Here is a 22,754-nt window from a genome sequence, read left to right as displayed (position 1 = left end):
CTAAACTCTTTGCTGACAGAATCTTTCAGGCTCCTGGCTTCAGGATTTATATTCTGTGTAATTCAGTGCTGAGTATTAATCTGTTTCAGCGACACCAGACCAGCATTGTCTGGAAAAATTTGTTGTTGGAGGCGCTGGGCTGTGAATGTATGATTTCCGCTCTGACATTTGAGTCCTCGTTTATATTACTGTACTTCCAGATAATTTACCAGCAGGAAACACAAACGGACTCGTAGGAGATCACTGAGTCATTCGTTATTTTTTGCCGTACCCAATAAGCTGGATGGAAGCAGGGGAGAGATTTGTGGCCGAATGTCTTCAGAGTTTACTTTTAATTCTCACCGGAGTGTATTTTATATATCGGTTAATGCGTCGGAAATGAGTCATACCAGATGTATTAAACAAGCAGGTTTCTAACATGAGAAGCAGCATGTTTGAGGATTCGTCATTTTACAAAGCTGGCTCTGTTCTGCCGAGCGTTACGGAATCTGTGTGTGTGTGTGTCTGCACCGACTCCCACTAGTGGGGGGGGGGGGGGCAGGCACTCACAGTGAGAGGCTGAAAATAGCTCTTTGCAATGACAAGAGGCAGTGTTTCCTAATCAGGTTCTCGGACACTCACAGGCAGTCCACGTTTTTGCTTCTAGCGGGAGAGGGGAGGGAGCAAAAATGTGGACCCACTCCGGGTCCCCGAGGACCAGACTGGGACATAAAGACATAAAGCAACATGGGGTCGAAGCCCACATGTTTTGGATTGCCAGGAGGTTTTGGGTCGGTGCTGAGGTGTCTGTCAGTGCACATTCACGTGGCCGACCTCGGGGTGACCTGGGGGTGACCTGGGGCTGCAGTCCCAGCCTGAGGGCTCTGTGCTGACATGGGAGCGGGTTAGGGTCAGAACACAGCCCCTCGTATGACGTCACCCGTAATGACAGCGTGCCGTTTATCTGGTCCTCAGCTCAATGCTGCTCTACAACATGAAGAAAAAAACTAAGGAAACATATAAATAAAACACCTATATATATCCTATACTGTATATGCATATACACATGTATGTCTGTAGGAAATGCTATCTGCACATCTGCATAAAACTAATATATTTCTAAAGGGCATGAATATATTAGAGCCAGTGATTGGTTTTCTGTCATTTGGAAATGGCCATTTGAAACATAATTTTTTGATAAAGTATGACAGATGCTTATTAAGTTTGGAGTGTTTGTTGCAAACGTCTGATCATTTGGTGTCTGGAGATATGGAGGTATGAATATCAAGTTATGACCTGAGTAGTATGACGAGCTGAATGCTGGAGCTGAACTTGAGGTGACCTGACTGTCTATGAGCGAAAGGCTCTACGATGTATGGAGGGGGGTGTGATCCGCGTGCCAGGGCCTGGACCCCCATAGGCTACATCGTTTTGCTAACATGTTTTCTCACCACATAATTACATTTGTTTATCTCTGACTTCAAAGACCAGTTTCTGTGCTCAACAGGCAAGGCATTTATATCTGTTGCCTGTCTCAATTAATCCTAATTAAAAGATTAAGCATTCATATTGATTGGAAGGAGCGGGGAATACTTGCTACTTGTGGCTGGGATTTGAAATGAATGTTTAATCTCAGCAGTGAGACTAAACAGAATGTTAGAAGAATTCTGGTTTGTGGATTATTGTATTAGTGTGAAGTCATTTCTCGTGCCTTTTCTGTATGCATGTCCGATGCGGAATTATTGATCTAGTATATTTGTCTATAAATGTACAGTGTGGTAGTGAGACACCCTGGGAATTTAGGAATTACACGGTAAAAGAGACAATTAAGATGAAGCATTATCCTTGAAGCGCGTGCTTGGAAAAATGGGAATGAAAAGTTAATCCTGTTCTTCAGGAGTTACATGCTTTTTTGGATAAACCCCCCTCCCCCCCCCCTCCCCCCCCCCCTCCCCCCCCCCCCCCCCCGGCGTGGACCTCCAGGACGCTGGTTATTTCAAACTGATGATGCTGTCAGGCTGACCTTCAGCATCGTAGCTGTATATCAGCTGTGAGACCTGTGCAGATAATAGGCTGCGTGTGGCCCGGATTGATGTATTATACAAAATCCCTGAACCTCGAAGTGCCACCCTGCTCTCTGTGCCGTCCAAAGGACGCCATTACTTTGACAAACAATATTAATGCCAATATAGGGAGATCTAAATCCTCCACAGAGACACAGCAAAGGCCATCATTTTTAAATATCCCCAATAACAGAAAAGAAGAAAGGGGGATTGTCTCCCTGCGGTGTTTATAATGAAATGTAAATGGAGATTTTTGTCCATTTTGTATGGTTTCTCTGCCCTTCTTGTTGTCGGAATCAAGGCAGGGATGCTTGGGACCCAGTGCACACGGCTTACCCATAATTCAGTTTTAAGACATTGTGCATTTCATACCTGAAAATTAATTGTGGGTTGTGATTGATTGAGGTTGTTTATGAGCCTTATTTATTAAGTAGAAAATGGACTCATGTTTATTAGATGCCCGAGTGGTTCGGACCTTGGGAAGATCAGAGGATGTTTCCTCTCTGTCAGAATTCTACCCAAACACCCTGACAATGCAGTGAAACAGCTGAACACCCGCAGTGAACTCATAACTGGCAGTTTGAGCCTCTTAAGTAACATTCCTAAATGTGTAATATGGAAGATGGGGATCCATCGTTCTAATTCGGTGTTTCCCAATCTGATCCTCGGGGACCTGCAGATAGTCTGACGTGGAGCTGGGAGGAAGTAAAAACGTGGAGTGTCTGTGGGGTCCCGAGGATCGGGTTGGGAATCGCTGTTCTCCTTTATGCCATCAGCATTCCTGGAGTGTTCTGGGTATATCTGGGCCCTCATCTGAAAAACGGATCCCTGGCTGCAACTGACCTGGCTTACATCTGATGTAAATTCTTCTTTCAGTCGTGTCAGCCATGGAATTCTCTGCCTTAAGCTCCGCCATTTTCTGCATAGGTGCTGGATGTCTGGTCTTTGCTGGTGCCGGTGAGGAATCATAATGGCAGTCTGTTTGTTGGGTCCGCGTGTAGACAGCCATGGCAGAACAGGACTCGGTACAGCCTGGAACCTTCCACTCTCCCGCAGACACTCAGCGCTCTCCTGCTGCTTCTGATAGCTACAGACCTGGGAACTCTCTTCATTAGCGGAGGACCAGGCATCACTGATGCTCATGTCAGACTCACAAGGGGCCTCTCTCAGTGCGTCCTCTACAAACCTCTATGTTGTGCTTAGATCTGCATCCAGCTGTGGGTAATTTCCTCCCATCCCCTGCAACCCCCCCCATACACGTTCACATTAACAGTATCTCCTCTCATGACCCTTGTGGAACATGTACTTAACACAGGATTTCTAGAAGCTTCTGAGACACAGAGGGTGAAGGTCTCCCTTCTTTAAGGTTGTGTCCATTCTTCCCCCCTGTTTTGGGGTGGAGGGCCTGAGGTGGCTTTAGGAAACACTAAATTCTCTTGCCGTTACTCCTCTAGCTGCTGCTCCTCCTGCTGTTGCTCCTCTAGCTAATACTCCTCCTACAGTCACTCCTGACACTGTTGCCCCTCCCGCCATTGCTCCTCACACTGTTCTTCCTCAGACTGCCAACTCATCTTGACATCGCTCCTCACACTGCCATTCCTTCTGCTATTACTCCTGACACCGCCACTCCTGCGGCCATCACTCTTCACACTGCCGCTCCTGCTGAAATCGCTCCTCACACTGGCGCTCCTGCTGTCATCACTCTTCACACTGTCGCTCTTCCTGCCATTACTCCTCACACCGCCACTCCTGCGGCCATCACTCTTCACACTGCTGCTCTTCCTGCCATCACTCCTCACACTGCCGTTCCTTCTGCCATCACTCCTCACACCGCCGCTCCTGCTGTCATCACTCCTCACACTGCCGCTCCTGCTGAAATCGCTCCTCACACTGGCGCTCCTGCTGTCATCACTCTTCACACTGCTGCTCTTCCTGCCATTACTCCTCACACCGCCACTCCTGTGGCCATCACTCTTCACATTGCTGCTCTTCCTGCCATCACTCCTCACACTGCCGCTCCTCCTGCCTTCACTCATCACACTGCTGTTCCTCCTGCCATTGCTCCTCACATTGCTGCTCCTCCTGCCATCGCTCATCACACTGCTGCTCTTCCTGCCATTACTCCTCACACTGCCGCTCCTGCTGCCATCACTCTTCACACTGCTGTTCCTCCTGCCATCACTCCTCACACTGGCGCTCCTGCTGCCATCACTCTTCACACTGCTGTTCCTCCTGCCATCACTCCTTACACTGCTGCTCCTCCTGCCTTCACTCATCACACCTGCATTCTTCCTGTCATCTCTCCTCACACTGCTGCTCCTCCTCCTGTTGCTCCTCACACTGCTGCTTTTCCTGCTGTCGCTCATCACATTGCCGCTGTTTCTGTCATCACTCATTACACTGCCACTACTCCTGCTGTCGCTCCTCACACTGCTGCTCCACCTGCAGTTGCTCCTCATGCCCCAGAAGCTGACTTCCCCACACAGCTCAAAGTCCACCCACTCCCAAAAGGTTCTCCAAATAGGGCAGCCCAGACCAGCATCTCTCTGCTCCATAAAACACGAGGCTGCATATGAAATTGACCAGTGCAATTGAGGATTCTGGCCTTGTCGTGGTTTTCTGGGGGGTGGGTGCTGGGCGTGGGAGGGGGACTCTGCCGTGCCGTAATGGTGTTTTCGCTGCTGCAAGCCTCCACGCTTCAGCTCCGTATCCCGGCTTTAATAAATCTCATCTATACAGATGGTGGCTAAACTGCCTGCTTTTAGAGGAATGCGGAGAGCGTGAGGAGCAGGCAGCCGCTGCCACCTCCATGTCTCACATCTGTGCCAGCTGCCGGCTCCAAGTGGGGCCCACAGAATGGCCCGGGGGGAACAGGAGTCAGGGCAATGGTGTCGCGTCAATGTGAAAGATGCCCTCCTCCCCCACATCCTGCCCCTGGCCCCCACCTGCTCCGCCCCCCTGCTTTGTCAGTTGCTCTGCAGAGTCCTTCACTGAGGGCCACATCTCATGACGAACGTTCTGCCTTCACATCCACCCACGCGAGACCTCGTCTTCTGCGCAGGAGTTGTTAACGTTCACTTCTGAGTGAGCTTCAGCCATCCATGAGCAGTATACATATTCAGATTTTCACCGAAGATAATCTGTCATCTTCATTCTCATTACGGATGTCGACTTATTAGCTATTCAAAGAAAAACAAGATTGGCTAAACAAGATTGATTAATATCTTCTAGTTATCCGGCACCTAATTACAGACACTTTATATGTAAATGTTCCAACCTCTGTATCATACGTTGTTTGTAGATCACAGAGAGGTGCCAACTTCAAACAGTTCTGTGGGCGTTTTTTTTAATTCTGATTGATAAGCCAGTTATTTTTCCGACGGGAGATCTTGATGCTATCGGCTGCGCAGATCTACAAAGGCAAGAAACAGTAACTATGCTAACACGGAAATTGAGAAAAAAAGAGCCTCACAGATGTTTGCATGCCCACCTGCACTTGTAGTAAGTAGATAAAAGGTAGCATTGTCTTCAAAACTGAGCACTACACTTCAACTAGCATATTTTGCCACGAGATAAAGCGGAGTATATAGAGATGATTTATGATTTTGATAGAACATGCAGTTACGCTGTTTTGACCTTTGGATGATGCTTTCTGTTCTTGTGCTGTTCAGGGGGCCCATCTCAGGCAGTGCAGGGCTCACTGGGGCACCGCCTGAAAGGATACTGTTCCACTGCAACACAAAATCACAGCTGTATTATGTGGGCAACTTAGAGATACTCGTCATTATAACTGAATTAGGACTTCAGGGGGACACAGACATAGAGTCGAAGGTGGATTCGAACCCCCAACATTATACTTTCTGTGACTATAGTGCAGTGTTTGCTAACCCAGTCCATTGGGATCCCCACACTGTCCACGTCTTTGGTCCCTCCCAGCTCTCAGCCAATTAAGAACACCGAACACCAGGTACTGGTGAGTTGGGAGCTGGCAGACAACAGAAAAGTGGACTGTGTGATGGACCCAGAGGACTGGGTCGGAAAACACTACTGTACAGCATTCATTCGGGACGTGTAATGTGGGTCTTCAGGTTAAGCAGGGAAATCAGGCACACAGCCCTTAATATGGTATTGATCTGATATCTCTGCCGTATTTGTAGATTAAGGGTCTGTCTTTTATAAGTAATGCTGGTTTGAATCCTCTTCAGTACTGTCACTGAACAGTGTGGTGTCATGCCTTAGGTGTGACCAGTTAGCAAAAATTAATTTACAAGATTAAAAAGTACACATTATTTTTCATCTTTTTGTCATTTCACTCAAATCCTAGTTACATTTTGTAATTTACAAGCATGCAGTGTGAGTTACACTGGGCCTGACTGCCGCCAGTTACAGAGGGAGACTTCTGGAATCATATCAGGATATTATTTGTGTTTCATGTACCTTCTTAGTGTTTGACCACCACATCTTTTGAGATGTGGAAAATTGCTATTTTCGGTGTCTTTGACAGACCGAACGGTTTATTCTTCTGAGTAAAAGCACATAATAGGTTTCTCAGGGAATGGAACGGCATTTCCGTTCTGTCGGAGAAAAAAACACATTCTGACATTGTTTTTCTGTGGAGTTCATCTGATTTTCTAGGAATACCTTGTTGAGTTAATGGCTGAAAAACAGTGGGGTTCACTGGGAGGTCCTCAACACACAACACGCAGTGCAAGGCCCACTGCGTTAATTAAACACTGGCACTTTTCATATCAGCACTGGCACAGTTAAACGGCTCAGCCTGATGTGTATTTGTGTATAATTCAAGGTTACAAAATAAGATGGTCTGTTCTGGCTTTTCTCAGTCCTGGTCCCGATAGGGCACTGAGGATATTGAGCACTTTTGTACAGCTCAATGCTTAATTAGTTTGCTTCCATTTAACGGTTGGTCAAACAAATCATATGATTCAAATGGCATTAAACAGAACAGTCCAGTTGAGGCTTACTTCCCACTTCATTCCACTTTTCTGACATACCATAATTTTTATTCCTGTGTCTTTTTTCCTGTACTGAATAATTAACCAACAAATTTTTAATCTAGGTGGATTCAAATGGGCGTGGACATTTAAATGTGGATTTTTAAATGTGGACAGTTACAGATAGGCTAAGGGAAAACTGAAAGAATTTGAAAACTATGTACTATATATTAATGTAATTTTAATCATTCAATTCATTCAAACAGGTCAGTCAAGGCCTATAGATTAAGAGGCCAGTTGGAACAAAGACCTGGATGCGAGTTTTAACATAAATGTGGTTGGATGTGCATTAAAATGCACATAAAAGTGGACGGTGTAGAATGAAATCAGAGCATGATCACAGGAGAAAGTCCAGGGTTTCTGTATTGCCTCGTTTACCTGTCTCTTCCTGAAAATATTAAAAATGATGTTTTGTTTCGGTGATGAGCAGCTGAACATTGAGCATCTTTATTTGGTTTCTTTGCATTGCTGTGCTGGTTATTGCACCTTCCCTGTCCCTGTCTTGTAGTATATTACATCTCCCAGGCTGATCTCTCTGTCACATCCTTACCAAACGGATTCTGTTTCTATCACAGCCATTGCAAAATACCAAGTAGCTGAATCATTTCTACTTTAAAATTGTTCCTGTGTGTTTCCTTGCAGAAAGTTCAGAAAGACTGAACCGCAATCTCATTTTCAGATTCATAGTGAAAATATTATTTTTGCAGATGGCATTACCCAGGAAAATTCTTCATCATTAAAAAGGCCCTCAGACCCTCATCCGCAGTCCCTCACCTGTGGGCCCTCATCTGCAATCCCTCATGTGCAGTCTGTCATCTGTGGTCCAACATCTATGATCCCTCATCAGCGGTCGTTCACCTGCAGTCCCTCATCCACGATCCTTCATCCGCGGTCCCTCATCCACGATCCTTCATCTGCAGTCCCTCATCCACGATCCTTCATCTGCAGTCCCTCATCCACGATCCTTCATCCGCGGTCCCTCATCCATGATCCTTCATCTGCAGTCCCTCATCCACGATCCTTCATCTGCAGTCCCTCATCCACGATCCTTCATCCGCGGTCCCTCATCCACGATCCTTCATCCGCGGTCCCTCATCCACGATCCTTCATCTGCAGTCCCTCATCCACGATCCTTCATCTGCAGTCCCTCATCCACGATCCTTCATCCGCGGTCCCTCATCCATGATCCTTCATCTGCAGTCCCTCATCCATGATCCTTCATCTGCGGTCCCTCATCCACGATCCTTCATCTGCAGTCCCTCATCCACGATCCTTCATCCGCGGTCCCTCATCCATGATCCTTCATCTGCAGTCCCTCATCCACGATCCTTCATCTGCGGTCCCTCATCCACGATCCTTCATCATCAGTCCCTCATCCATGATCCTTCATCTGCAGTCCCTCATCCACGATCCTTCATCTGCAGTCCCTCATCCATGATTCTTCATCTGCGGTCCCTCATCCACGATCCTTCATCATCAGTCCCTTATCCATGATCCCTCATCTGTGGTCCCTCATCTGCAGTCCCTCATCAGCCTGAACATGCCAGCCCCCCAGGCTGTGGTCTCTATACATATAGAGCCAGTAAAGGGCACACCTCTGTCATGATACCCGGCTTGTCGGCAGGCCGTTAATGAATGGACATTGCTTTGCGGGCGCCGTAAATTGGGAAGTCACTTTTATAAGAGATACCTCTGGTGGGGCACTTTGGGCTGGTCCTCATTTGGCAAATTAATTACTAATCAATAACAGCTGGACTGAGCCAGGGCCAGTTTGGGCGCACTGATTGTCAGGCACTGAAGGGGACTGCATGCTTTGGAATGGAGCCAAACCCCACTGAAAGGGTTTTAAACATTATACACAGCTGTGGGGGGGGGGGGGGGGGCTTCCAACTCTCACACATCTGGTGTGACACTCACGCTTTCAGACCCTCACACAAGAAATCTTATAGCAAATCTATATTATTCCATTATACACCTAAAATTGGCTACATCAAAAGCGTTTGGGTAGTTTGCAAACAATGCAAACTATTTACAAGGTAATAAAGCTTACATAGGTGTAAATGTCTGTGCATGTGTGTGCAGACTTGTCTCAAATTGAAATCTCACTCCAGCCAGCTGAGCGAAGTTAGCAACCCTGTATGTGTGTGAGGGTCGCGGGGGGGTCCGGAGCCTATCCCGGAAGCAATGGTCATGAGGCAGGGAACAACCCAGGATGGGGGGCCAGCCCATCGCAGGGTTATATATATATTACTGATAAAAACCTGTTATTTTGACATTGTGGGGACCATTTTCCAGTCTCCAAACAAGCATTTTATTAAAATGTTTGACTGCAATCAAAAAACTAAAAATGCTGAAAGATTGTATTTTGTTTGGTTACTTGTGGTAAAGGTTAGGGCTGGGTAGGGGGTTAGGGTTAGGGTTAGTTGGGATTAGGGTTTCTTCCATAGAGATGTATGGACAGTCCCCATAAAGATATGAGTACTAAGATCTGTGTGTGTGAAATTTGGATGTTCTCTTCATGCAAATGGTGTCAGCATGGTGTGTGTGCGTATTTGCGCTTGGACTGACATCTTGTAAGAGGCGGCCCCTCAGTTTTGTGCCTTACATGTCCTTGTGATATGCCCCAGACCTCCTGCGACTGTACTGGATAGAGGGTGTGGAGGATGGATGGATGGATGGATGGATGGATGGATGGATGGAGGGATGGATGGATGGAGGGATGGATGGATGGACGGACGGACAGACGGATACCCACACACATATGGAAATGTTTACTTTCATGTCAGGCAACGGAAATTGTCAGGTCACTGCCGGAGACGATGCCAGCTTTAGCCTGAAGGGATTCTAGGCTGAACTACAGACCAACCTGCCCCCCCCCCCCCAAACCTCCCGGCTGTGCACTTAATCCTCATCATTTCAGTCTCACTGCCATCCACTGCTTATCAGGAGTCCTACACACAATGCCCCCACCTCCGGAGTTCCGGCAGTGCCGATGGAGAGGGCCTGTTCGCCGCCTCACTGTGATGCAGAGCACGTGTGGGGCTAGGCGACCCGCGGCCCGGCCCTTCGATATCCCCCACACCCGCAGCTCCTCTGATGTTCCTAATCCCATCAGCCTCTACCAGGGACCTTGTAGACTCACTATCTCAGAAACAATATTTGCTGAAAGCCGAGGAGACTAAGTTCCAGTCTGGCTTGTGCCACCTACCAGCTGAAGGCGTCCTCCACCCCTGCTGGCGTGTTCACTGCCGTGTCACTGCAGTGTCACTGCAGTGTATGGCCAATATCTATTAACAATAGTCACAGTCCCTTTTCATTGTTGTAAAGATATTCGGTAATGCGTTACATTAATTGCACCTTCATAATGCATTCATAGAACAAACAATTATAATGTTTATTAGTATCCTTTAATGTTTCTTATTAATGTTATGGTAAAGCTGTTAAGCTATGCTATGATGTTATGGTTTACTTACATGCTGCTTGTGAATGTTCTATGAATGCATTATAAAGGTATCATGAAGGTGCTGTTAATGTAAAGTGTTGCCTAACATTCAGTGTGTGGAAGAAGTTATTTTTTGATCTTTACGGATGTACAGATGTAAAGGCAGTTTATTATTATAATAATATTATGAAAAATTATAATATTAGTAAGATTATTATTGCTATTCCTGTTCTTCTTGTTATTGTTGATAATTATCATTGTTTGGAGTCCGGTCATCTGACACCAGTGCTGCGTGTTTCCTCTGCAGGCCTTCCTGGGAAACTCCAACACCGAGAGCGTGGTGCGGCACGAGCTGCAGCATGCGATCGTGGCGCATTTCCTGCGCTTCATCCCACTCAAATGGAGCGCCGAGGGCCGTATCGGGCTGCGTATCGACGTCTACGGCTGTGCCTACTGTAAGTGTCCCTCCGTCCCCGTCTGTGCCCTGTCCGTACCCGTCTGTGCCCTGTCCGTACCCCTCGTCCTCGGTTACCCGGCTTTGCGTACGTTGACTTGCCACCCGGCGTTTCCGAAATCGCTGGCAAATTAGAGCTGCTTTCCAGCGAAATGTTGCAGAACATCCCCCAGCTTAATAGCAGTATTTGTCACTAGCTTCTCAATCATTATCGTCTTGTCCCTGCTTCGGGAGAGTAATTGAAAATAATGAAATGATAAAGGCGGGTGATGAACTGCTTCTCAAACGCTGTCGGGCCCACTTTATGTTCATGAAAAAAATCACCGACAACTTCTCATTCTGTTTGACATACTTCCCCTAATCAAATTATCATAATAGCGTCAGATTTTTTTTATTAATTTCAGAATTGATTTGGTCTTGTATCTTTCATCGAGATCTTTTATCACCTAAGTTGAATATAGATGGAATCACCCGCATGGCATGTATTAAAGAGGAACTCATCCGACAGTGTCTCCAGACGACGGGACACGAAATGGAATTTGTTAGGAACAGGCAATTGAACACACACTCGTTATCGAACTTAAAGGATTTTTGTTGTTGTTGTTAAATCCTCCAAGTTGCAGACTATTGTGAAACTGTCATTCTCCAGCATTTATGCAGCTGAGAGTTGGCCTGGGTTATTTGCGGTTAGCAATATTCTTGAGCTTCTTTCACTAAGTATCCGGCGGCCTCGGCAGTCGCCCGGGACACACGGCCGATCGCGCACGTCGATAAGGGCGGGCAGCCGCCAGAAAAGCATGATCCGGCCGCTGGCAGTCCCGCTATGCACGGCTCCAGCTGCCTGCCAATTCCTTCGGAAAATGAGATGCGTCCGAGATAAAGGATGATATTCCACTTTGGCTCTTGCAAAACAACAGTAATGAGATAGCGGGGGCCTGACCGCATTCGGAATGGCGATGTGCTGGGACCCCTGACCCCACCCATCGAGGAAAATGCATGAAAGCAACTTTGATGGCGGTGATGGGGAATTCCCAGGGGAGATAACAGTGGTGTGGGGGCTGGGGGGAGTCTATAACAGTTGAGCCTCGGCTCCCACTACATATTACCCAGGCACATTACCCAGTGCCTCATGGGGCCACTGGGAGCTATTGTGTCCGTCTATTCAATGCGGCCCGGCAGACAGGATAGAGAATCGGTCGCTGTCTGTGCGGTAACCGCTTGGCTAAAAGGAATCGGCATGGATCGCTGGTGAATAGGGGGGGCATCTTATTTAAGGAGGGGAGCCAGGCATGTTGCCAGTAAAATACCAGGTATCACTCTCCCCTCCAAACTTGTTTGTTACCAACATAGCAGGAACGCAAGAAGTAAAACTATGAGTTTAAACACAAGAATATACAAAGACTCCACCACCCCTCCCCTCGATTGGCCAAGACCCCCTACGAAATAATTTTCTGGTCACGAGCCTGAGCAGAGTGTGTCATGTCCAGGAGACCCCCCCCTTTGGGATACGCCTTATCGCAGTCCTGGGTCTGTCAGAGGTGACATAAAATCTTACATACCGTCATACAGGAAAAAGAAAGTACTGGGTGTTAAAGCATAAAACTATTATCCCAGCCAAGTCAGTACTCCAAGGTAATTTTTAATTATCTTGCTTAAATCGTGACTTAGAAGCTTATTGATGGCCCACTTGAGTTTTTATATGTATCTTTTTACCATTAACATCTAGTATTTCCTGTATTTTTGGCAAGTCATGCAGATACGGAACGTGTGAGCAGGTTTATCCCTCTACATGTCATTTATTTAAGCTGCACCCCAGGCAATGTCTGCTTATCCATGGTCTTATTCATTAGTTTCTACCCCAGGCGATGTGTCCAACTGCAGCGGAGAAGTGTGCTGTCCGGCTGACTAATGTCATTCAAAAACCACCAACCGTGTTTCATATCAAGAGTCATGAATAGCAAAAGCAAAACTCTTCCGTGAATTCCTGTAAAACGTACGAGAAGCGAGCAACTTCAATATCCCTGCTCAGGGATGCTTGTGAGGGAATTTAAATTAGCAGGAATGTCCATTAATTTAGATAGCTAACAATTTGTTCTCCACCATGCAGTGTATTGGCAGATTTATTAGCCGAGAGCTACATTTTGCGGCTCCTTGTGTTCCGTCTGTACTTCACCACGGGAGAATGGGCCATAGTTTATCTACGGATCGGACCCCCCGTCACCCTATATGTACAGGAGAATCACCTTAGATACCCCCCTCCCCTGCTTTCCTCTCCAGGGGGGGATGTGATTAACTTCGATGGCCAGGGGGTAATTTCCTACCGCTTCAAGATGAAAAAGATGAAGATCTTGAAGGATGTCATCTCCCTGAAGTTTAAAACGCTGGAGAGCGAGGGCGTGATCCTGCATGGAGAAGGCCAGCAGGGCGATTACATTACCCTGGAGCTAAGGGCAGCCAAGCTGGTGCTGCTAATAAACCTGGGTAAGTCCTCTGTGTGCATCCAGTTGTTACGGGGACCTCTGTTGGTCGGAGGTCAGATGCGCGATGGGGCCGGTGGGATAGGCTGCAAGCCTGAGAGGTGGTGTGTGGTGAGCATTAGCAATGAGGCAGGTAAAGTGTGGAGGAAAAGTCTCTCCTAGTACCTGATGCTCCATCTCAGTGTGAAGCCGGAGAAGATTGAGCTAAAATTTCAATCAGGCACTGTGGTGTGAGGGATTCCCGCATGTCTGACACCCTCCACCCTTTGACATGTAGATTCATTAGACTCATTCATTAGCCATGAGGACATGCTGGTGTGTAACCCAACAGGTTGAGGTGCGGTGCCTGTGAGGGAGAGGTTGCCAGGTCAGATCCCGGTGTGAGCAGAGTGATATTACCTTTGGGCCTTTCAGTGCCTGTGAGTGAGAGGTTGCCAGGTCAGATCCCGGTGTGAGCAGAGTGATATTACCAATAGGCCTTTGAGTGCCTATGAGCGAGAGGTTGCCAGGTCAGATCCCGGTGTCGGCAGAGTGATATTACCATTGGCCCTTTGAGTGCCTGTGAGCGAGAGGTTGCCAGGTCAGATCCCAGTGTCAGCAGAGTAATATTACCATTGGGCCTTTGAGCAGGATAAGAGGCAGCTGCTAAGCTAAAAAGGTGTAAACGTTGCACAGACGTTTAGGAAACGTTGAGTGTGGCTCCCCACAGGCAGCAACCAGTACGGCTCCATCCTCGGGCACACGTCGGTGACGAGCGGCAGCCTCCTGGACGACAACCACTGGCACACGGTGGTCATTGAGCGGTACCGCCGCAACGTCAACTTCACGCTGGACCGGCACACGCAGCACTTCCGCACCAACGGCGAGTTCGACCACCTCGACCTGGACTATGAGGTAAAGGCCACTGCTCGGGGGCCCCTGCCGTCGGAAATGAAAGCATCCCAGCAGAAGTGCTCAGAAGATTCCCGTACTTCTGAAAGTAAACCGCAACAATAACATAAATGCTTATAAAAGGAACTATCGCAGATCCACACCTAACGTCTAAATGCTAAAGTCTGTGTGCATTTAATTGCTTTATTATCCAACGAAAATAGTTTTGTAAAGGAGACCTAAAAGAAACACTAAAATGTAAATGTACTGTATCGTGTGCCTTTTTTTTAATAATCTCTGTAAAGTCACTGCTACTGCATAAATGGTCCCATATCTCCCCTTTAACGTTTCACCATCACAGGCCCCCTGAGGCGGGAAGTGTGCTAATTAGTGCTCTCTCTGGCCGTCTGTAATTACTTAACGGGGAATCTGAAAATATAGCCGCACACTTTTCCCCACATGGTTTCTGTAATTGTTCTGTTTTATTCCTTTTTCTTACCTGACATTCAAATTGCAGAGGTATGTGTGAGGTCTCCTGGTAGCAGGGAAAGTTGCCCGATGTTTGACAGGGTGTAGGAGAGCAACTACAGTGTAGTAGAAATTCCTTGATCGTTATCAAACTGACTGAAGCACGAGAAACTAATTTGTGTGCCATCAGACTCGCTGGAGCGTACCATAATGTGGATCTTCTGGGAAAACCACGAGCCTCGGCATGTATGCATATTAAAAACTTTCCAATACATTTTACAATAAACTTTCAGCAATTATCCTTTAATTACTTGAAGATTCGTAGAATTAACTTTCTTTTTCTAACAGAGGAACACAAATCATTTAACTGTAAGTTACATAAACTTCCAGTCCCGCCTACCTTTGTAAATTATATAATATGTAATTTACACTGACAGGTGTAATTTGTGTCTGTCAGGATGATGTCTTTTGCCATCCAATCCGATCAGTGTTTCCTGTGTTGTAAAGCAGGCGTCTGAACGGTGTACACGTTAGGCACTGCGTATGACGGAGGTGTTCTGTGGATTGCCTGTAGCGCGTACTGTAGCACTGATGTGTCAGATTAATTCCGACTATTCCAGAGTGATGTTTAGTAAGCACTGCATCCTGAGTTTGCTGTCTGCTTGGCCTTCAGCGGGGACTCGCTGTGAATCTGCACCGGGTCACACGCTGAGCTCGTTCACTCCCCCGGTGACTCTCTCACCCCGATGAAATGCCTGTGATTATTGTCACCCCCGCATTGTCCGCCGTGATCCGAGCGGATCAGCAACGCACGCCTTTCATTGGCTTCCATTCACACACAAGCGCGACACTAAGAGATGAGTTTCTGCTTGGCTGACACTGGCTTCATCTGGCACCGAAAAACCCTTTTATAAAACGCATTCTGAGCACCGCGTCTCAAGGCAATCTTAAGAACGACAAGTATTGCTGAATGATGCAATGTTTTCCTATTCTCCCATTTTGCTTGAAGAAAATTATTTTTCAAATGAGGTAGAGGAATGGACTGAGATGAAATAGACAATCCAATCGATCGCTGTGTCTTTAGACATTTAAAGATGTTATAGACGCCCAACGTTATTTTGTGTGTGTGTATTTACACAGGTATATCTCTCTGTGTGTCCATATGCATATATAATTACGAGTGTTATTGCATGCATGTATAAACACTATTTGTGGCATGGTGCAGGTCTTAATGTGTGACCATGGACATTTGTCTGGTGCCATGGTAACATAAGAGGATGGGGGGACTGCCCAGAGTCATCCAGACTCGTTGCCCCTGTTTCTGTAGCTTACCTTTGGTGGGATGCCATTTTCCGGAAAGCCCAGCTCAGGAAGCCGGAAGAACTTCATCGGCTGCATGGAGAGCATCAACTACAACGGCGACAACATCACAGACCTCGCCAGGAGGAAGAAGCTGGACACGTCCAGTTTTGTAAGATGCATGTTCCTTGTTTTTGAAAGACATTTTTGCTCTCAGGGCACAGACAGCCAATAGACTCTGTGGAAGTTCTTTTGCATCATCAGTAGCTATCGGCAGCTAAAAGAAATAATCATAATTCGCCTCTGACATTGCATTACCACCCACAGCCAGAGGGGGTGCTGAAGCACCTTTGGCACCCCTATTTGTATGCGATTTGTTGCAGGATTTTGTACTGTTCATCTGACCTGTGAAATGAAAGCACCCCCCCCCTTGCTGTTTGCCCTCAGAGGGCTTCCTTTGCATTTCGATACGCATGTGTCCCTAATCGCCATCCAGCATTCATTTTGTTCAGCTGATGATAAAGCGATATTGCCATTAAGACAAAGGACTGCTCTACGCCTTTGCAGATCCTTGCCTGTAGTCTGCTTCCTCACTGCCATGCAGACTTGTTGACTAGATGATTGCGAGACACTTCTTAGAAATTGCAGGCAGCTGACAGCAAGCGGCTGTGATTCATGCAGCGGGAAGAGAAACATGAAACGCAGTCATTTGGTTGCTTACAAAGTGCCGCTTGGTCTGAATCTCTCCTAGAGTAAACACGATGAATAACATGGAATTATTGAATTTCTGTGGAGTTCCCCTTTAAACCCGGAGAGTAATCATAGGCGGAATGTTTTATTTTTTCATAAATGAATAAATCTTTTAATAATTTCTTTATTTTTTGAATGAAATGGTTGCCTATGGGTATAAAGTGGTTGAAGTGCTACTTCAACGAATTTATGATTTGCTTCTTATGTATTTGTGTTGTTTTCATAGCTGGGAGGGGAAAAGAGATCAAAGAGGGACCTAGATTACATCAAGATGCCAGTCTTCACTAATAGCCGTCTGTGTTCAATAGCTCGCAGGTGAAGGGGAAAATTGATAGAATTTGAATTTTGTGTTCCTTGACCAAGCAAAGTGTAAATGATTTATGGTTTTTCATTAAAATGCCTTGATCAAGAATGGGGAATATGACAAGCGTTAAGATTTGGTAATTATTTTCAGCTTAATTGACGCGCTCATATTTCTTTGCCATTAAAACGTGGCTTAACAGAACTTGTCTGCACATTTAACGTTGGTTAAATGGAGGAGCATTTTCACACGCCGGTGATCGGCTCACTGAGGCTGCAGTCAGGTGGACTTTTGATAGGATTCTTTGAGTCTCATAACTGGGTATCAATCTATCTGTCGTGATTCTTAATTGGTTTATTGCAGCAATCATTTTGAGGGTAAGTAATCACACATAGAGTTTTAGGTTTAGGCAGGATTTATCTGGAGTTCTAAAATCCAAACGTGTATTGTTTGGTAGGGAGAATCACTCTCGTCACAAACGAGGCACGCTCAGTAAGCAAAGCACTAATCTGTGGCTGTGTGCTGTGTTAAACGATTTGCTGGTGTTATTGTTTTGCTGTTCGGGGGGGGGGGGGGGGGAGTTATAAAAATCATTATTTAACGGTGGTTATAAAATGCAGTAACTGCCAGGGGTTCCATCCCATTGAAGTTCACACAAACAACCTTACATCCTGGCAGATAGTTATTCATGCAAGTTCAGCATTTGCTCCGAATGTATTCATTCTCATGCATGTAAAAGCTTCTCCTGGGATGCTGGAGAATCTCAGGTGATGTGTTTTAAGCAGTTGGTGGTAGATGCTGAGCCAGACTTGGGCACAGTCTAAAATAGTGATTCCCAATCCAATCTTTAGGAGTCGGTCCATGTTTTTGCTGTCTCCCAGCTCCCTGTCAGATAGTCCACCCTATTAGGAGCTGGGAGGGAGCAAAAACTGTTGGTCCCCGAGGAGCAGATTGGGAAACACTGGTCTAAAAGCATGAAGACACCCCGGACCCCAGCTGTGAAAGGGGAACAGGGGTACCCTCCGCCGGCCTAAGTGGGAGAGCGGGTGGCAGGATTTTAACACTCTGTAAATCGAATGCTGCTTCATAAATCCTGGATGCTCTGTTTGCTTTGTCTCCCAGCTGGCCTGCTGCAGTCCACATAATGCTTGTGCAATGGTCCTTGACAAACATGCTGGGTTTGGAGTTACTACAGTAGAAAAGCCATATCTGCTAACAGGGGGAACTGGATTTCTGTGAGCTGCATTGAATCGGAATGGAGTACTGGGCTAAAAATAGTGAAAATCTGCATTTCAGTGTGTTCTGCCCCCCGCAGTAGAACGGTGACGATGGTGTGAGAAAGGCTCTCTCTGATAAATAAGTCAAACGCTCTTGGCGATGCACCATCTTTTAGCAGGGCTACCAGCTCTGGGCAGCTGGCTTTTCCGTTTGAGGCAAGTCTACATACACACATGCACACGCATCTTCGTGTATGAAACACTTTTATTGCTTTGTCAATAGTCTGGTTTGTAAACTGCCCCAACACTTTTGATGTGGCTAATTTTAAGTTTATAATGGAACAACGGGGGCGGCATGGTGGTGCAGTGGTTAGCGCTGTTACCTCACACCTCTGGGACCCGGGTTCGAGTCTCCGCCTGGGTCACATGTGTGTGGAGTTTTCATGTTCTCCCCATGTCGTCGTGGGGTTTCCTCTGGGTACTCCAGTTTCCCCCCACAGTCCAAAAACATGCTGAGGCTAATTGGAGTCGTTAAATTGCCCATAGGTATGCATGTGTGAGTGAATGGTGTGTGAGTGTGCCCTGTGATGGGCTGGCCCCCCATCCTGGGTTGTTCCCTGCCTCGTGCCCATTGATTCCGGGATAGGCTCCGGACCCCCCGCGACCCAACAGGATAAGCGGTTTGGAAAATGGATGGATGGATGGATGGAATAACAACAGTTACTGTGGGATTTCTTGCGTTAGCGAGAAAGTCTGAAAGCGTGTGTCACGCCAGATGCATGAGAGATGGTGACCCTGCATTAGCATGTAGTGCCTCGCTTTATCATTAGCATGTAGTGCCTCTCTTTATCATTAGCATGTAGCGCCTCGCTTTATCATTAGCATGTAGCGCCTGGCTTTATCATTAGCATGTAGCGCCTGGCTTTATCATTAGCATGTAGCGCCTGGCTTTATCATTAGCATGTAGTGTTTTGCTTTATCATTAGCATGTAGCGCCTCTCTTTATCATTAGCATGTAGTGCCTCGCTTTATCATTAGCATGTAGCGCCTGGCTTTATCATTAGCATGTAGCGCCTGGCTTTATCATTAGCATGTAGCGCCTCGCTTTAGCATTAGCATGTAGTGCCTCGCTTTATCATTAGCATGTAGCGCCTGGCTTTATCATTAGCATGTAGCGCCTGGCTTTATCATTAGCATGTAGCGCCTGGCTTTATCATTAGCATGTAGCGCCTGGCTTTATCATTAGCATGTAGCGCCTCGCTTTAGCATTAGCATGTAGCGCCTCGCTTTATCATTAGCATGTAGTGCTTCACTTTATCATTAGCATGTAGTGCTTCACTTTATCATTAGCATGTAGTGCCTCGCTTTATCATTAGCTTGTAGTGTTTTGCTTTATCATTAGCATGTAGTGTTTTGCTTTATCATTAGCGTATAGTGCCTCGCTTTATCATTAGCATGTAGTGCTTTACTTTATCATTAGCATGTAGCGCCTCGCTTTATCATTAGCATGTAGCGCCTCACTTTATCATTAGCATGTAGTGCTTCACTTTATCATTAGCATGTAGTGCTTCACTTTATCATTAGCATGTAGCGCCTCGCTTTATCATTAGCATGTAGCGCCTCACTTTATCATTAGCATGTAGTGCTTCACTTTATCATTAGCATGTAGTGTTTTGCTTTATCATTAGCATGTAGTGCTTCACTTTATCATTAGCATATAGTGCCTCGCTTTAGCATTAGCATGTAGCGCCTCGCTTTATCATTAGCATGTAGTGCTTCACTTTATCATTAGCATGTAGTGCTTCACTTTATCATTAGCATGTAGTGCCTCGCTTTATCATTAGCATGTAGTGCTTCACTTTATCATTAGCATGTAGTGCTTCACTTTATCATTAGCATATAGTGCCTCGCTTTATCATTAGCATGTAGTGCCTCTCTTTATCATTAGCATGTAGTGCCTCTCTTTATCATTAGCATGTAGCGCCTCGCTTTATCAGCGTTCATGCATTCGTCTCATTTTGGGTATGGCAGGCGGTTGACATTACGACTTCGGTTTTGGGCCAATTCATGTGGTAGGTGGAAGATGAGTTTTCCAGCCTACCATTAAAGAAAAGGCTGTTAAATTGCTGCAAATGGTGCTACAATGAATGAGAGGCTTTAAATGTGAAGAAACTTTTCGAATGTATGCAGCCAAACAGAATGAACAAAGGCAAAGCAGAGCTGCTTTTAAGCTACCTGTGCTTTTACAAATCGAACTGAAACAACCTGAAGGATTTTATTTTAGCCCTGTGATGTTACCGCTGTATGCTAATGTATTTACATAAGATGTCATTATTACTTAATCATATTCTGTAAGGATGAATATCGGAATATTTTCAAGAATTCAGAAAACAGCACTGACCTAACTGTTGTACAGCCCGTTTTCGTTATTTCTCGTTATTTCTCGTTATTTCGTTATTTCTCATTATTTCTCATTATTTATTGTTATTTCTCGTTATTTCGTTATTTCTCATTATTGTTATTTCTCGTTATTACTCGTTATTTCGTGATTTCTCGTTATTTCGTTGTTTCTCGTTATTCCTTTTAGAGGAAGGGCTCATGGCCGGTGGTCAGTAATCCAGCAGGATTTGGAGTGCTGGGGGGGTTTCTAAAAATAAATAATATATTTTCGGTATTCTACCCCCTCTCACACGTTCTGTTCACTTCTGAAAGAAATGGAAGCAGTTAAACATATTAAATCGCCGCTTGATCTGCCGGCACCCCCACCCTGTGCCCCACCTCTTTTCCGCGAAGGTCTTGTATGACGGTAATTGATGCACGGTACACTAGAGGATATCAGAACACATGTGCTTCACTGCGCTGTACCTGAATACCACGTTCTCTGTGTCACACGTGCAGCGGAACCTCACCTTCTCCTGCGTCGAGTCACACACCTTCCCAGTCTTCTTCAACGCCACCAGCTTCCTGCGTCTCCCCGGGCGCTATGGCCGCGACACTGCCTCCGTCAGCTTACACTTCCGCACCTGGAACCCCAGCGGGCTCCTGCTGTACAGCGCTTTGGCCGACGGCACCGTGGAGGTGGGCCTGACTGAGGGCAAGGTCGCCGTCCACATCAACGTCACACAGAAGAAGAACACACGCATCGAGATCTCCTCAGGTACGGAAGGTCGCTGTCACTTACTTTCTGCAGCACCCAACCCTCTCGATGCATCCCTTCAGATTTACCGCATTCCCTTTTACGTTTCTTTTGATAATTAATAGTCATTTTATAGTTTGAATTATTTAGCTTTTATCCAAAACGACGTACAGAAGGCAGGCTCAGCCAATCGCAGGAACAGTCAGGGGTTAAGGGCCTCACTCAGGAGACCGACAGCGGGATTTGAACCAGTGACCTTTGGATCACAGGGATCCGTATCCTCACATTCTGTCAGCCTAAGAGTGAGATTTAAAGGGTTAAGAGAGTGAGGGGCATATGGTGTGACTTGGGCCTGTTTTCACCTTAGAATATCTGCTACTGATTATTAGAGTAAGTCAGTGACTAATTGATAAATGCTGCTTTCATACTCTGTGCTGTTAAAGATCTCTGCTCTAAGGACATTTGTGTAGCGGCCTGATCTGTCTGTTGCCACCATCAATCAATCTCAGGTTTTTCTTTGCTAAACCTTCCCAGGCATTAGTACTGCATCTGCAGCTATTTTCAATGCAAACTGCCAATAAAATAACAAGCTTTCTGTCTGATCGTCCATTTCTCCTTGTAGCCTAGATATTCTGCTTTTTAAAACAGCTCCTCTAAATCAGACACCCGGCAGACTAGCCCTGTTAATCTCTATTGGATGTGTTTGTGATTTATTTCAGTGGCTGCATGTTAATATGCTTTAGCCCTTTTAGCATAATTCTCCCTGTAATTTAGACTTATAAAAGAGTTTGCTTTCTACCTTTTAGAGCTATTATTACTCATTACAGTTTTTCCACCCTGTTTTAGGCACCCTTTAGTATTTTAGCCGAGGACGAAATACTGTAATAACTCCATTTAATCATATTGTCGTATTAGAATATCATCATATTCTAGATGTAACCAGTTGTTGGTTACAAAATTGTCCCTATTCAGCTGAAAGAATCCCCTGGCCTGGATTTGTGTGTGTGTGTGTGTGTGTGTGTGGTCCAGGTATACATTACATTGTGGGGACCAAATGTCCCTGCAATGTGATGATAACCTGTTATTTTGACGTTGGTTATTTTTTGTCCCCACAAGAGGAGACTCAGATTTATACAAATCTGCGCATGAATCGACAAACTAAAAATGCTGAAAGACGTGTATTTTGTTTGGTTACTTATGTTTAAGGTCAGGGGTGGATCGGGATTAAGGCTATTGTGTTACCCATAGAAATGAATGGAGAGTCCCCATAAAGATATGAATACAAA

General features: G+C 46.0%; 1 protein-coding gene across 2 annotated transcripts in view; it reads left to right on the top strand.

The window, feature by feature from the left end:
* LOC125725372 (contactin-associated protein-like 2) overlaps positions 1–22,754 on the top strand; it is a 256,318-nt gene that overhangs the window by 119,918 nt on the left and 113,646 nt on the right. For both annotated transcript variants that reach the window (XM_049002234.1, XM_049002235.1), the window contains exons 4-8: positions 10,804–10,951; positions 13,228–13,431; positions 14,137–14,321; positions 16,093–16,236; positions 21,231–21,489. In XM_049002234.1, the coding sequence (XP_048858191.1) occupies positions 10,804–10,951; positions 13,228–13,431; positions 14,137–14,321; positions 16,093–16,236; positions 21,231–21,489 (940 nt within the window). The remainder of the gene's footprint in view (positions 1–10,803; positions 10,952–13,227; positions 13,432–14,136; positions 14,322–16,092; positions 16,237–21,230; positions 21,490–22,754) is intronic.

This window comes from Brienomyrus brachyistius, unplaced genomic scaffold (genome assembly GCF_023856365.1).
Source record: "Brienomyrus brachyistius isolate T26 unplaced genomic scaffold, BBRACH_0.4 scaffold65, whole genome shotgun sequence".
In the NCBI taxonomy this organism is placed as follows: Eukaryota; Metazoa; Chordata; class Actinopteri; order Osteoglossiformes; family Mormyridae; genus Brienomyrus; species Brienomyrus brachyistius.
This window is presented reverse-complemented; position numbering and strand designations above follow the sequence as displayed.